Consider the following 16,221-nt stretch of genomic DNA (forward strand, 5'->3'; position numbering starts at 1 on the left):
TGCCTTCATTTTCCTTACCTGTGGTCATGGACAAGTAGCTTAATTTCTTAAGGTTCATTTTTCTATAAAATCCAATGATGTAGTAAATACAAACTTTGTAACTATGGTGAGAATAAAATGAACTCATCCATCACATAAACAGTGACTGTCACATGTACAGAGTCTTTGATCACTTTTTGGTGTTATTGTTATCGTTGTAACTTCTGTCTGATAACATGCTGCTTATAATTTCTTTGCTATATTTTTTTCTACTTAAAATGTCAACATGTGTCAATGATTTCCCATTTAACATGTACTAGCTCTTTAAGCTATGCCCTATGGTATACCTAAGTCTTGACTTCTCGTCATCTATATAGCCAAAATCTGCTATGCTAGTCATGTTTGTACATAAGCTTAAAACATCCCTTTTTTCATTTCTAATGTTTTGTGGCAGTGCAACTCAACAGCAGCATGCTTGTAGAGCATGCACAGTCCAGAGATTAGACTCTTCCACGCCCCCAGATATCTAGTTTTTCCTCTTTCAATCATTTCAGTTTAACCTATCTTTCCTTGCAAAGTTCAGATTTCAGCTATCATAATCAAGTCTTCCCTCATTCTCATGGCCCCATGAATTCCTACAGCCTTAAAATAATGTGAAACAGTAAGCCTCGTTATTGGTGATCTGAGGGCTTCGCTTCTGAAAGGCGGTAGCAATAGGTCCCACTGATGCTCTAAGGTCAGAGTTAAGTATCAGAAAAACTGTGATGAAAACAACTGATATTTTGTAGTGTTCACTGGAGCCCATGTTGTGCCAGAAGAGAAAAATCTCCACAAATGTGTCTAAGTTAATTGAATATGCATTAATGATATGTAGTCATAATGTTGGATGCTTTGAGATTGTCAGAATAATTGAATTTATTCAATGAAATTTCAATATTGTTTGTACTGCTTTTTCATATATATATTTATATGTATATATAATTAAAGCAGAGAGAACATTTCCCTCATTTCCCTCTCTTTCTTCCCTTTTCTACTTCTCCTGGTCCTCTCTCTAAAAAATTTCATACTATCCTCTTATTTAATTGTTGCTACATATACACATAAGTGAAGAAACATAAAAATACAGCCCCCTGAGCCCATTCAGGTTGCCTGCTGGTCACTTGCTATCAAATAACCAATCTAAAGGATCATCCTAGGGAAGATGGGTTATCCTGATCTCAACAGTTGTTAATACCTTGTAGCTCTTCGTTTACGGTGGGGTCCTGTGAAGTTTCCCCCATCTGGGTCTGGATGTCGACTGTTGTCAGATTGTTCAGGTCTCATCAGGTAGCTATGGTGTTGAAAACTCATCAGTGTAGGTTTCCTGTCCTAGCTAGAGGTCACAATTACACAGCAGACTTCTTGGTCCTCTGGCTTTTACAGTCTTTTTGCTCCTCCTCTTCTTTGATATCCCCTGAGCCTAAGGTGCAGGAGATGTGTTGTTGATGCATTAACTGGAGCTGAGCACTCCACAGTGCTATTTGGCAAGTTGTGGCTTTTTGTAATGGGCTCTTTCTGGACAAAAATACGTTTCTTCGATGATGGATAAAAGCTACACTTACCTTAGTATAACAATACATATTTAGAATTCATTTAGGCAGAATGCTGGTTTAGGGAAGCACCAGTGATAGTGTTCCTCTAGATTCTATGACCCATTTCTAACCACATGTAGCTGACTATGTTTACAGCCCCAGGATAATTTTTCTCCTGTTAAGTGGGTGTTAAGTCCAATTAGACAGCAATTGCATACTGCCAAGATATGAGAACCGCTGTTGCACCCTCAGGGATGCCCTGGTGTGTTGGTCATTGTTGTGATTCATATATGTCACAGCGATTGATTGTTTTCCCCCCTCAGTGGCTTGCATGTCATCTTCTGGTACAATGAAAGCTAATCATCAGGGAGGAGGTTTCCAGGTCAAGTCTACCTTAAGTGCTCTGACTCCTCACCAAGTCTTCGCTCATTCTCATGATACAACGAATTATGTGGTGTCATTAGCAATAGGGTTATACCTTCAACATATTTACCACATCTGGGTAAATATAAAGTAATGATAATAATAAATGTCTTCTTCAAGAATCCTTAGTGTTTCATGTCCTCTTCCCTCTTTCCTGTGTCTTTCTCATTTTCTGTGTTGTCCTCCCTCCCCATTAAAGCCCCCTTCACATCTCTCATGTCCCATTTCATATCACCTATATCCTACTGTCCCTCTCTAGAAGCCCCTCCCCAGTTCCTCTGTGTTCTCCTCGTTTCTGCAGTTACTCCAGGTCGTATATTCACATCTAAAGATTTGGAGCTGGGAACACAGGGGAGAGACAACATGCGGTGCTTGTCTTCATCATATATAAATTCACTCAACATCTGGAGTCTCCTTGGAATGATATAATGTAAAAATCAAGTTATATGCATAGGGATCCTGGCTTCCAGAATCTTACTACTTTTCTTTTCTTTTGAATTTTAGAAAAATGTGAAGAGGTGGAAGGGACTACGAGCTCTGCTGAAGTTACTTGGCTGAAACCTTATACTTACTATGAAGTGTCACTGCACGCCTATGTCAACGGCAGGGTGCAACGCAATGGCAGTGCCGAGCAATGCTTCTTTCAGACCAAAGCAGCTCGTAAGTGTTTTAATGTTGCTTCCATGAACGGTAAAGAACAACAAATGCCATTTTCATGTACAATTCATTGACCTTTATACTTTGTTTGAGAAATACATCGCCTTGCCAGTTTGTTGGCATCTAAGATATTTTTTTAAAAAATTATTAGATTTTTTTAAAAAAAATAGCAATCCAAGTTCCCACTCCCTCCCCTCCTCCTATTCCCTCCACACACCCTCCCACCCCACTCCTATTTAATCCACAGAGAGGGTAAGGCACACTGCTTTGGGGAAAGTCCAAGGCCCTCCCTACTATATCTGGGCTGAGCAAGGTATACATCCAAAGAGAATAGGAACCAAAAAAGCCAGTACATGCAGTAGGGATAAATCCTGGTGCCATTGGTCCGGTGTCAGTGGCCTCTCAGTCTGCCCCAGCCATGCAACTGTCAACCACATTCAGAGGGACTAGTTTGTTCCTATGCTTGTTCCTTCCCAGTCTAGCTGGAGTTGATGAGCTCTGATTAGCTCAGGTAAACTGTTTCAGTGGGTGAACCCATCATGGTCTTGACCTCTTTGCTTATATTTTCGTTTCTTCCACTCTTCAACTGGACATTGGGAGTTCAGTCCAGTGCTCCGATATGGGTCTCTGCCTCTGTTTCAATAAGTTGCTGGATGAAGGTTCTATGGTCATATTTAAGATAATCATCATCCCGATTACAGGGCAAGTCAAGATCAGGCCCCCTCTCCTCTATTGCTTAGGGTCTTAGCTGGGGTCATCCTTGTGGATTCCTGGGAATTTCTCTAGAGTCAGGTTTCTGCTAACCTCATGACTCCCTCAATCAAGATATCTCTTTCCTTGTTCTCATCTCTGCCCTTCCTCCATCTTGACTCTACCATTCCCTCAAGTTCTCCTCAACTCTCCCCTTCTCCTCTCCTCTTCCTTTTCTATCCTCCCTTCTCCTCCCCCCAAGCATCTAAGATTTTAAATAATATTAGGAAAATATCTAAAAACTGTTAATCATGGTTCACTATCCTTATCAGATAAAGTCACAGAGTTGAAGGAAGAAAGTTGGGGGCATCATCAGCCAGTGTACTTTGTAAGACTTCAAGCACTTAAGCCCCCCAGCAACTTAGATTACAAATTCTCACTTTCCTATCTAGAAACACGAAGTGTACCGAGATGCTTACGATGCCCTACAGAGCCCTGGCTCCTATTCACATGACACTACATTTCACAATACGCAGCCTTTATTTATGTCATGTTGTACACTGGGAATTTCAATGGTCTTGCTTCCAGTGCTGTGTTCACATAGGTTGCAGAAACAAAGCAAGATTAGTGTCCAGGGTAACTGCTAATTTCAATTAGGGGCAGGGAAGAGGAAAGAGTCTGGGGGTAGGGTAGGAGCTATGGTTGTAGGACCTAATGAGCTCCAGACTCCTGGAGAAAAACAAAATTCTCCACATCACTTAGGTTCATGATAAATGTCCAAATCCTAAAATCCCAGCATAGACAGGAAAGGTGTGCACATGATCCCATCCCTAGCTCAGGAACTCTTGGCGTTTATACTACTAGCGGAAAGTCAGTTTTCTTTAATAGTGTCAACCTTGATAGGCTGACCACACATTAGGACAGGCTCCAAGTCCAAGAGCTAGCTTAATGGGGGCAAGAAGCAGAGGCGTAAAACTCAAAGCTGAATAGGGAAGGATGACAGGGCAGAGTGGATGGTTAGAGGAGGATCTGGGGCGTACATGTATGAAAGGGCTCAAATATACTTTGTATGTTATTCTCAAAGAATTAATCAAAATATTGAAAAATTTCCAAGTCCTACAACTGTATGGTACTGTTGCCTTCCCAGGTTTCTGGGATGTCAAAGCAAATGAAAGTGGTTTGTTGCTTCAAGAATCTCACCTGGTGTTGAGTAGGAGACTCATGAGAAAAGGAGGGCTTGGGGTGTAGTGGGGACTTATACATATTTCTCTGGCATCCTTCCTTGCCCTGCCTCCTTCTCACTTTGCAGTGCTATTTAGTTCCACATCCTGTTCTTCAGGAATTGTGCAAATTCTCAAGACTTCCAGCAATATTTATAAAATAATACTTAATGAAGAGGTGATTGATTTATTTTTAGTTATTTTGACATAGAATTTGAATCTGTGTTCTCTTGTGCAGACCAACATTTAAAAAGGTTTACATTGTACTCAGGTTTCAAGTCATTTAAATTCTCACGTATCAAACGGTTAAGATAACATACATTTCTTTATTTTGATAGGGCCAAGCAAGGTCAATAAAATGAAAGCCATCCGGATATCAGAAAATGCTATAATTGTCACATGTGAACCTCCTCATGAAATTAATGGCCCCAGGAAATTTTACATTTTGGAAGTCAAAAGTGAAGGCTCTTCACCTAAGAATTTCAACCAAACCACATGCAGATTTGAAGTAAAGGATCTCTACTACTCAACTGACTATACATTTCTGGTAAGCTCCTGTTTTCCATCGTCACTGCTTTCCCAAGCTCTAGCACAGTGTTTCAGTCTCAGCACTTACATGGCATTAAGGTCAAGCTCATACGAACTTAAAGATCTCTGATGACTTGTGAAACCAACACTGTAGAACATTCAAATATTCGATGCCAAGCATTTTATCTCTGGAATGAAAAGCAAGGTTTTAAGGCAAAATTTTATTAGAGTATTTGCAACTTCAAAATGACGACTGTAAGGAAGTTATTGCTTGTGTGCCTGGTTGTTGGAGGGAGTCGTTTGTTTTTCCCCCCACCACCCAGCTAGCTTAGACCCAAAATAACCGCACAGATACTGTATTAATTAAATTACCATTTGGCCCATTAGCTCTAGTTTCTTATGTGCTAACTCTTACATCTTAATTTAACCCATTTCTAGTAATCTGTGTATCACCACAAGGTCGTAGCCTACCGGTAAGGTTTCATCACCTCTGTCTCCAATGATGGCTCCATGGCTTCTCTCTCTCCACCTTCCTTCTCCCAGCATTCAGTCCAGTTTTCTCCACCTACCTAAGTTCTACTCTATCAACAGGCCAAGGCAGTTTCTTTAGTCATTAACCAATAAAAGCAACACATAGAGAGAAGGACCTGCTACATCACCTGGTAGGAGATAATTCATAGGTAGCAGATCTTTACTTTGCCAAATATTTATTTTTATTGTTTTCAGCTACAAAATTTTATGTGTGCTTTGAAATTAGAAAATACCAGAAACAAATTCAAGAAAACATTCGAACGTAAAGTGAATGTCAGGAATCTTTAAATATCTATAATTTCACCGTGGACTGGACATTATAAAGATATTTCTGTTGTTTGTAATGAAAATTTCTATGCATTAGATATAAATCACCATTCTAAGACAGTTCAGTAAATTTTATTTTTGTCTGTATTATTTTATCATGCTTGCCTTTCCACATTTTTCTTACTTAACTTCCAATAGTGGCATGGGGTTCTGTCATATATAGTTTTATCATATTCTATGAATGATAACTATATTGAACTCTAATATACACAGAATTCAGTAAACATGTTTTTCAGTAAATAGTAACTTCCTTTAAAGTCTTTAATACTTTCTGCTCAATACACGAAAAGATCAACCTAAAGAAGGATAGTCTTTCTTTGACTTCTAGTTTGAGGCAAGGCATTAAGTCAGGAGACTGATAAAACTGGTTGCATTGTACCTGTATACCGAAAGCAGAAAGAGATGGATGTTGCTACTCAGCTTGCTCTCTTATAATTGTTCCATTTAGGACACTCAACCTGGAAGGTCTACGTTGCTGCATTTTGGGTTGGTTTTCTTTGTGCAGTTAACTCTACCCCCTCACAGACATGCCTAGGAATATATTTCTTAGGCTATTTTAGTTCTGTCAAAGCGACAACCAGAATTAACCCTTGTAAGTCTCTTTGTGAACTTGACACCCAAGCTTATAACTTTGAATCCATTATCTTCCACCTAGTGTGATCTCCTCATCTTCCCCTTTAAACTTGCTCACATAGTTTTTCTACCAAACTTCACATTTTCGTTTCTCCTCTTTCTTCCTGAATTGCTGAATGAGAGCAGTAAGCAGTAGCCCTGCTACAGCCTGAACACTGTGCTACCATGAGATTTCCTCCACAGAAGAGATTAATCCATTTCTATTTAGTTCACTACTACCCAGTTTCTCAGCCATAGACAGAATGTAGCCAGATTCTTTGCCAAATGTATTGTGTAGCTGATACATTCAGTCTTGGTTCCCTCCAAGCCTTATATCACCATGAGCTGGGCATTTACTATTTGCCATTCTCTTGGCACTCTGGTCTTCTGATTCCTACAAGAATTATGTATTATGTTCTTCTTAAAGCATTCTCTGCCTTCTTTAGAATGAATCTCCAAACTCTTCTACCTTCGCACAAACCATTTCCAAAGGAGTGAGGTCATGTGCTCAGGTGTATCACAGCAACGATCCCATTCCTCCGAGGACATTTTATTCTTTAGTTTTACTTTATCTAATGAAGGCACATGCATATGTGAACGTGCCTAATATATGCTATAGTGCACATACAGGGAAATTAGAGGACACATCCGGGAAGTCAATTCTCTCCTTCTACCATGGGCCCAAGGGATTGAATTCAGGTTGCCAGGCTTATGTAGCAAGCACTTTTATCTGTGGAGTGATCTTGTTGGCCTCTGGTTTTCTATATTAGCTACTTGTTATGTTTCTATGACAACATACCTTGCAAATCGACTTGAAGAGAGAAGGTATTATTCTCACAGTTGGAGGGGAGTACAGTCCAACTTGGTGGGGAAGTGATGATGGCAGGGCCATGAGGCATCTGGCTATGTTTTATCTACAGCTGCAAAGTGATAGAGAATGTAAATCCTTCATTTCTCTTTATTATTTAGTCTCATTATTTATTTAGTCTAGCATGGAATGGTGCTACCCACATTGAGGGCTAACACCATCTGGAAACTCCTTTACAGATATATTTTGAGTTTGTTTCCATAGGTGATTATAGATACTGTTAATTTGAGAATGAACATTAACTGTTACAAAATGACAGGGATGGGTGACTTCCTTGGCTTCTTGCCACTCCAAGTGATTTTGCATAATCCACCTTTTTGGATTATAATTTTAAGGAAGAAAGGTAGTGTATTAGTTATGGTTCTCTGGAGTAACAGAACAGTATGAATATATATGGGATTTATTATAGTGGCTTTCAGGCTGTGGTTCATCTATTCCAACAATGGCTATTTACCAAAGGAAGTCCAAGAATTCAGCAGTTGCTCCATCCATGAGGTGGGACATCTCAATTGGCCTTCAGTATATGCCAGAATCCTGAAGAAGAAATATGATCTAATGCCAGTGACAGAATTCCTTGACAGCAAGAGAAAGGGCAAGCAAGCAAAGAGCAATTGTTTCCTTCTTTTGTCTCTATTATATAAGCTTCCACAAAAAAGTGGTGGCCCAGATTTAAGGTGGATCTTAAATCACCTAAAAAAAAATCTAGATTTACAATGGGTTTTCCATTTAAGATTCAATAAAAGAAAAAAAAAATCCTTAACAAGCATACCTAAGCTGCTTGGGTTTTAGTTACTTACAGATATAATCAAGTTGACAACCAAGAATAGTCATCACAAATTGTAACATGAGGGGGCCTGCTTGTTGGGGTTTCTGTCCCACCCAGTACCCCACAGCTGGCAAGCCCCAAAGAAAATCACACAGAGATCTCTATAAGTTATAAAGCTGATTTGGCCCATTAGCTCAGGCTACATATTAGCTCTTGTAGCTTATATTAACCTATTGTTCTTATCTATGCTAGCCACATGGTTCGGTACCTTTCTCAGCAGGGCAGCTCACATCTTGCTTCTTCAGTGTTCTGCCCAGGACTGGGAGGAATCAACTTCTTCCTTCCCAGAGTTCCACTGTTCTCATTGCATCACCTCTACTTCCTGTCTTGTTTTCCCACCTATACTTCCTGCCTGACCAATCAGTGTTTATTTAAAACATGATTGACAGAATACAGACAATTCTCCTGCACCAACAAATAGTTTGGAATCCATAAAAATATATATTGTGCTTTATTAAATGGTGCTACAGTGGTCTGATTTGGTCCCATGGTGAATTACAGTTACAGGTTTTCTAATGCTAAACACTCATATTCCAAGAGGCAAATTGCCTCTTCTCTTTCATAGTTCGTTATAGTTTCAATGCATCAATGAATAAATAGTTCAATATTTTATCATTCCATGGGTAGGTATTCACAAAGGGGATAATTCAATAAATAGGAAGAGATGGGTTTGACAACTGTGTGATATTCATAACTTTTGTTGCATTTTGGATATATTTCACTCTTTTTCAATGTTGTGTAACTTTAAATAGTATAGGGATGGTTTGTATCCTAGAAATCCCTTTGATTATTTTTTTTAATAGAGGTATTTTTTGAGAATCATTTACATTGTCTTTTGTAATCGTTGATTCTTACAGATATTTGCTTGAGTGAGTGTGCCATTTATATATTCCTAAGGGTGTTCCACACAGAGAGATAGTGTGTTGTTTGTTACTAAAGCATCTTGCATTGTGTTTCATTGTGAACGACTTCCCCAGTGGCCACAAAGCCCTTGGCACAGTGTTCCATTTAGTCTCTCACACATTCAGCTTTTTTTTTGTTGATGATTTCACTCCACGGCATGCTTTTCTTCTAGGATTCTCTTTTCCACTATTCAAACATTATAAATTATTCTCAGATATATGAGTGAACACTATAAACATAAAATTTATGACCCTAAAGCAATATACATATTTTCATGAGAGTGTAATCATCTCATATTTTCTCAGTATCATCATTTCCACTAAAAATATTTAGACTTGTTTTATTATTAATAATTTATTTCTAGTAATTTGTTTAGATGTTTTTCTCATTGTATCTTTACCTCTTATGAAAAATGATCGTTATTTTAATAATTATAAATAATAACGATCATTTTTCATAATGATACTGTGGTTTGGAAATATTTGTATCCTGTTCCTACATGACTTGTCAGTCATATCTGCCTGCCTGCCCATAGAAACAATGAGTTCTTGAAGGCTATTGTTTGTTCTGATCGTTTCTACCTTATGACTTCAAAAGAAACTATGATGGATACTTGGAGGAGTTTATGATGCACTATATCTATATCTGTGGAGTTTAAAATTATATTGCTGTAAATTGTATTACTTTATAAAAGGTAACTGACACAATTTGGTTTATGAATATTAGGAAATCCTTCATCCAGCTTTATAGAGAGTAAAGGCTTCAGGGAATGATTGTCAGGGTTGCCACATCATACCAGCTCCTTGTCTTGGTGTCGTTCAGATCTATTTTTGCATAATTTATGTGGCATATCAGTAGTCTTGTTTCAGCACCCCTTTCAGTTTCCTTTTAAATCAAGCTGATTTTCTTTACTTGTATTAAATTGTATGAACTCTAAGAGTTTATGCTAATTATTTCCACTCTGCAATTTGTTCATGTCTTTACCTCCAAAAACATGAATAGTCCATACCCATCTCTTGTAAATAGCAGATTTATTTTAAAAATAAATGTGAGCCTGCTAGCATATAATAGGCAATTTTATTTTTTGTCTATTTATTATGACTTAAAATTATTCATTCTGGGTTTCATTTCTTGAACTGTGTTCCTCCATTTCCATTTGTTATTGATGTTATTCCTAAGAGAGGTCAACCCCCCTTTCAAACTCATTGACTGTGTACAATGAAATAACTGTAAAGTCTCAGCTTTTACTCAGGAGATTTCAATGAAAACAAACAGCATTTATGAGAAATAATGTACATTTCATAACATGTCCTGAACACTTATAGAGAAAACTGAATTTTTTTTCTTTTTTTTTTTTAAATTGAAATTTAGGTCTCTCTTTTCAATGGAGTGTATAAGGGAGAAGCAGATGTCCGAAATCAATCAACATCTTGTAAGTCATCCTGGCCTATTTTTTCCACCTCTATCTGTATACATTTGTTTGAGCAAAGGTGTGCTATTTTGCATCTATAGACTGACTCCTTAGTTGCTTATACATATTTTATAAATACCTGCAATTTTCAAAAATCTAGGTAAAGACATTAAAATACAGTGTCATAAAAATTAAATTAATAAGTTTGATCATTTAGTCACTAAAGGTTGTCTTTATTACAAATTTTTAGAATATTTATTTGTACTGTCAGATATTTTTGGTAGTTCTTTTAAATGGGACTGCTTTCCTAACTGTGATGTTCAACATATATTTGTGCTACTGGTGTGTGTGCTGACGACGTTTCATTTTCTAAGATACCTTAAGTGTCTGCAGCATCATTACAGACAATAAAGCATAAAAAATGGGGCCTGGAGGATTGTGGAGAGCTACTTTCTCTGCAATATTCACAGTCTATCATTTACGGGAATTATAGTATTTAGCATCATTTAGGAACTAAGGTTCAAAGATAATAGGATTCTGGCCAAATTCCTTTCCAAGAAGTAAGAACTAAGATGGAAGCCCAACAGCCTGTCTCCAGGACTCAAACCTTGATGTCACTGCATGGGTTTATTGCCTTTCCATTGTGGGCATAAAAAGGATGGCATGTGACCCAGGATAAAGATATGCCAACCCTGCTTGCCCTAGGCATGTGGTTCACATTGATTCTTTGTGAAAACTCAAACTAGGGAAAGTGTTAATCCTCACTATCAAATGAAATAAATTTTGTCTCTTGGTTAATTGGTTCTATTCCCCAATGAGCATGTAAGAGATTTGTCTTTGTGGAGTAGAAGCTTTTATGAATCCCTTAGGAGGCTACCCACTTCTGTGCTCAATGGTAAACTATGAGTTTCTTTCTGAAAGCTGTAATAACTACATTACCTCATTGATCCCTTTAAAATGAGTCTGTGAAAGGGAATTAAATCTAAATGATAGTTTTCTACAAAAGTACAGTATTTAATGAGAAGAAATGGAAGTTCTCATCTATATTCTAATTAATCTCTTTAAATATAAATGCCTTGGGAATGTTGAAATAACAGAGCCCATCACTGCAAAATCAAGAATCTAATGTATTTTATCTTATTCTAAAATTTTAGCTTTGAATCTTTACTATAAATGAAAAATACTAAAATTCTAGTTCATGAAGGTCAGCCACATTGTCTAGCAAAGTATTTGACATAATAAGCTCTTGTGTGTCACTTTTTATTTCTAGATAATGCTAAAGCACTGATCACATTCCTGATATTTCTGATTGTTGTGACATCAATAGCCCTGCTTATTGTTCTGTATAAAATCTATGATCTGCGCAAAAAAAGATCCAGGTAAGAGACAATGTTGAATTAGGAAGTAATAATGGTTGCAATAATGTCACAAGCTGTTGTCCAAATGTATTGATGAAGCAATGACAGAAGACAGCATGAACTTCAGTTCATGACTTCACATTGAATTATTGGCTAACTGTAAGTACTTATACTCACTACATTTGCTAATGATATTGTAGGCCTGTTTTGATACTAATCAGTGCAAAGATGGTGTACTTTCTCTTTTAATTCTCAGTAGATAAAAGTAATCTGAGGACAGCAAATGAAAAAGGAGTGACATTCTGGGAAGTGTATTCATTTTTTTTTTTTTGCCCAAGAAGATAAATATTTCTGAAAACTGGAAGGACTCTCTTGACTCATTCTCATCCTTCTAAAATTTACAAACAACCCTTGGTTGCTTTCTCCCCCCCCCCCCACTTGCTTTCTTCATTCTCCCCAAATTCTTGTTTTATCTCTCCCCACTTTATATCCTTTTGTTTTCCCTCCTTTCCTAATTTCCCTACCCCCTTTTCTCTTATCCTTACGTCTATTTCTCCTGTCACTCACTACATCGACAAAACAGTGTTTGCTCAGTTAAGATGATCACCAAGTGAATTCCATGTTTCTTATTTTCACAGCAATTTAGATGAACAACAAGAACTTGTTACAAGGGGTGAGTATAAATAATTTTTACCATTGAAAGTTATTTTTCTGAATTTGTAACCTCTTATTTTAAAATAAGAGCTGTATAAAATATGAAACCTTAAATTTGTCCACTGACAAATTTTGAAGCAAATTTATGTTCCTGCAAAAGTAACCATCTATGTGACGTTCTCAAGGTATCACAAATATTATCCATGGCACTGAGAGTACCATAGTGACAAGCCATAGTCTCTGCCCTTTAAGGTTTGGGTTTCTAATAGAAGAAACCAGGTCCATTGATGAGTAGGAACAGTTTGATAAACGTTAAGCTGGGTAATGTGCATAGTTCTGTATAAAGATAAATGATAGAAAATTGCCTGTGGAGGGTGCAGGAATTTTGTTGGCAAAGACTGCTGGGAAACATCAGACAAACTAGTAAAGAAGGAAGCTGGGAGGGCAGATGATATTCTATAGTGAGGAAATGATGTGGAATATCTTCAGGTTTTGCCAGAGTGATGATGGATCCTCCCACTGAAGGCACAATGATAAATAAGATAGAAAATATATAAAATAAGGCCATTCCTTCATCCCATCTTTATAAAATTTCTTTATGTTTTAAAGACAGAACCAGGAAAAAACATTACAGATGTTTAGACTATGTTTACAATGATTAAACTATCTTATTTCCACTACTTAAGATGTTGGGTACAGGGGGGTCACACCAACCACCAAAGTCGAATAAACCAGAAGCAAACTTTATTCCAGAAACCAAATTCCAGGAAAACCAGAAACAAATTTATTTATTTATTTATTTATTTTGTTTGTTTTTCGAGACAGGGTTTCTCTGTGGCTTTGGAGCCTGTCCTGGAACTAGCTCTTGTAGACCAGGCTGGTCTCGAACTCACAGAGATCTGCCTGCCTCTGCCTCCCGAGTGCTGGGATTAAAGGCGTGCGCCACCACCGCCCGGCAGAAACAAATTTAAAAATAAAAAATAAAATAGCACCGCGGGGCACAGAAGCTTATTAGCTAGCTGAGACCATAGACAGAATTCAGGCTTCCGACACTGTGGCAAAAGTGGGTCCTTGAGGTCCTCTTCTTATAGTAAGGAGTGCCAAGCATTAGGTCTGAATAAAGGAATTTTTACAATCCGGAGGTAAAACTCAGATACAGACTGCATTACTTTACAATCTTCATTTTTTCAGTTAAATTAATGCTTGTACTTAATCTATTGTCTTCCTTGGTACTTCCAGGCAGTGTTTACTGATGCCTTGTGCTCTCCCTTTGATGCTGCCAGTTTCCCATAGCAGGGACAATACCTAAGCCAGAGGTCGTGTATCTCTGTCTCCTAAAGGTTAACTCAGCTCATTTCTGTCGTTGATCAAGGATGGCCAGGAAACTATTCTCAGTTTGCAGAGAGAAGAGAGAAGCTCCAGCCTTCTAAATAGAACAGCTGGTTGTAAAATAAAATGACCTAAGCTGATGGAGGCTGAGAAAATAGCGAATGATTGATCCTTGATCTACTGAGAAAGATTTTGGTAGTTTGCTTAGGTTTACAGCTTTATCTATCTTCCTTCCTATATCTTAAGCTTCTACATTCTAAATTTTGTGTCTATATTTCTATTTCTATATTTTCATTCTTGTTTCTAGACCCTTCAAAGATGCAGAATTTCAGAGCACCTGTGTGTCTTGTGTTACTTCCTGTGTGAAGGGTTTCCTTCTGACAACAGGGGGCAGCAAGAGTGTGTGCAGCAGCTCTTGGGCTGGTTCTTCAGAGATCCTTAATTTTAGTTAGCTTTAGAGACCGGATCACAGCCTGACAAAGTTGTATTTGTTCATGTCTTTTTCATTAGCCTCCCATAAGTAGGGTGCAGACTTTGGGAAGGTGGGAGGATCCGCTTTTTTTCTCACTGTTTTCTCCCCAGTGCCCAGGTAAGTGTATGGAATTCAGGGCATGCTACTGAATAGATGAAGTCAACATGGTCACATTTCTACAGTGTTAGTTCTGTTAGGCTGACAGGAGAAAGAGGTACAAAAGTGTGGTCAGTTCTGGTCAGAGGGCAGAACACACTTCTCAGAGTTAAGGTGGATTGGAAGGATCAGGTGTTTCATGGTGTAATTAGTACCAGTTGCAACTGGGATGATTTTAGAACTTACCCACTCTAAAAACAGCCCTCAGCTCAGCATGGATGAGTTCCAGGCATCTCCTACCACCTAACAGAACTACTTACTGCAACTAGACCAAGTGGTAATTGTGTTTGTAAACAAAGTTTTTGTGAACAGTGTGATAGCTGTGTGATACTCGTGGACAGCTCTTTCTTCATCTAACAATGAGGACAGTTACCATGAAATCTGGAAAAAGAACCAGAAACAGGAGTTGGGACAGTAGGAGAAATATTTATATGTGTGACAGCACAAACTTTCTTAACCATTTAAAAATCATGGTCTGTAGGGCTGGAAAGACAGCTCAGAGGTAAAGAGAACTGGCTGCTCTTGACGAGGACCTGAGTTAGTTCCCAGCCCCCACCTGGCTGCTCATGATTGCCCTCAAATCCAGATCCAGGGAATCAGATATCCCCTTTTCTGACCTATGTGGGTCCTGTATGCATGTGCTGCACATGCATAAATATGGACAAAATCATAAACATAAAATATGTCAAATAACAAATATGTCTTGTAAAAGCCTATGCTTTGTCAAGATCCATGTAGAAATATCACTGATAATGAAAGCTTACTAATGGAAAGAAAAGGTAGTATGCAGTACCCATGTACACTCTTTCTTTAAATCATAAAAAGTTGTCTCACAATGTATTTAATTTTTAAATATTCTTGAGATACAAAAGATAAATATAATATGTTTGATAATATACTATAACCAAATTAAGATGAATGATGAACAGAATAATATTAATCACCTTCTCTTATCATCTGATCATTGTAATAATACACAAAAGTTAAAATGGAGGCTGGGGATAGAGCTGCTGGGTGGATTTTTTTAGCGTGTGTGAGACCATTGATGAGAAAAACCATAATCATGGAATATAGAAATATGTCAGTTAATATCAGTTCCATGTAACCAGTCAAAACCATGGATGTCATGAAATATTTAGGGGCCTTTTACCTAGGCATAGGAAAAGGAGAAGTTCATTCTAGTAAAGAGAATAGTACAAAGTCAGACAATGATTTACGTGCAAGATTTAGAAGTCATTAATTTATAAGCAAACACCTCCATGGGAATGAAATTTCCCACAAAGACGAAGAGAAGAAAATTGTTGAGGATTAAGTTCAAGCTGTAAATTCTATTAGTGTATGCATAGCTGAGAGACAGACACAACACTGGTCTCGAATCTAACTTGTTTACAGACGAGGAAAAGCAGCTGATGGATGTGGAGCCAATTCATGCGGACATTTTGTTGGAGACGTATAAAAGAAAGATTGCTGATGAGGGAAGACTGTTTCTGGCTGAATTTCAGGTATGTGTCATCGTTGATACAGGGTAAGAAATTCCACATGCTCATCAAGATGATTACACGTTAAGTATATTTGCACAACCATTTGCCTTAATAATTTATCCACAGAACACAGCAATACAATACAGGCATATGTTACTGCAATATTTACAGATGAGAGGTTCATTAAGGGTGCAAGGTCACTCACAATATAAAACTGGTAAACAT

The 16,221-nt window shown here is 37.8% G+C and overlaps 1 protein-coding gene across 1 annotated transcript in view; it reads left to right on the forward strand.

Annotated features, from left to right (window-relative positions):
* Ptprc (protein tyrosine phosphatase receptor type C) overlaps window positions 1-16,221 on the forward strand; it is a 60,243-nt gene that overhangs the window by 18,469 nt on the left and 25,553 nt on the right. The window contains exons 10-15 of the mRNA XM_038348993.1: window positions 2,478-2,633; window positions 4,879-5,087; window positions 10,507-10,567; window positions 11,817-11,925; window positions 12,543-12,577; window positions 15,908-16,017. Of these exons, the coding sequence (XP_038204921.1) occupies window positions 2,478-2,633; window positions 4,879-5,087; window positions 10,507-10,567; window positions 11,817-11,925; window positions 12,543-12,577; window positions 15,908-16,017 (680 nt within the window). The remainder of the gene's footprint in view (window positions 1-2,477; window positions 2,634-4,878; window positions 5,088-10,506; window positions 10,568-11,816; window positions 11,926-12,542; window positions 12,578-15,907; window positions 16,018-16,221) is intronic.

Source organism: Arvicola amphibius, chromosome 12 (genome assembly GCF_903992535.2).
Source record: "Arvicola amphibius chromosome 12, mArvAmp1.2, whole genome shotgun sequence".
NCBI lineage: Eukaryota > Metazoa > Chordata > Mammalia > Rodentia > Cricetidae > Arvicola > Arvicola amphibius.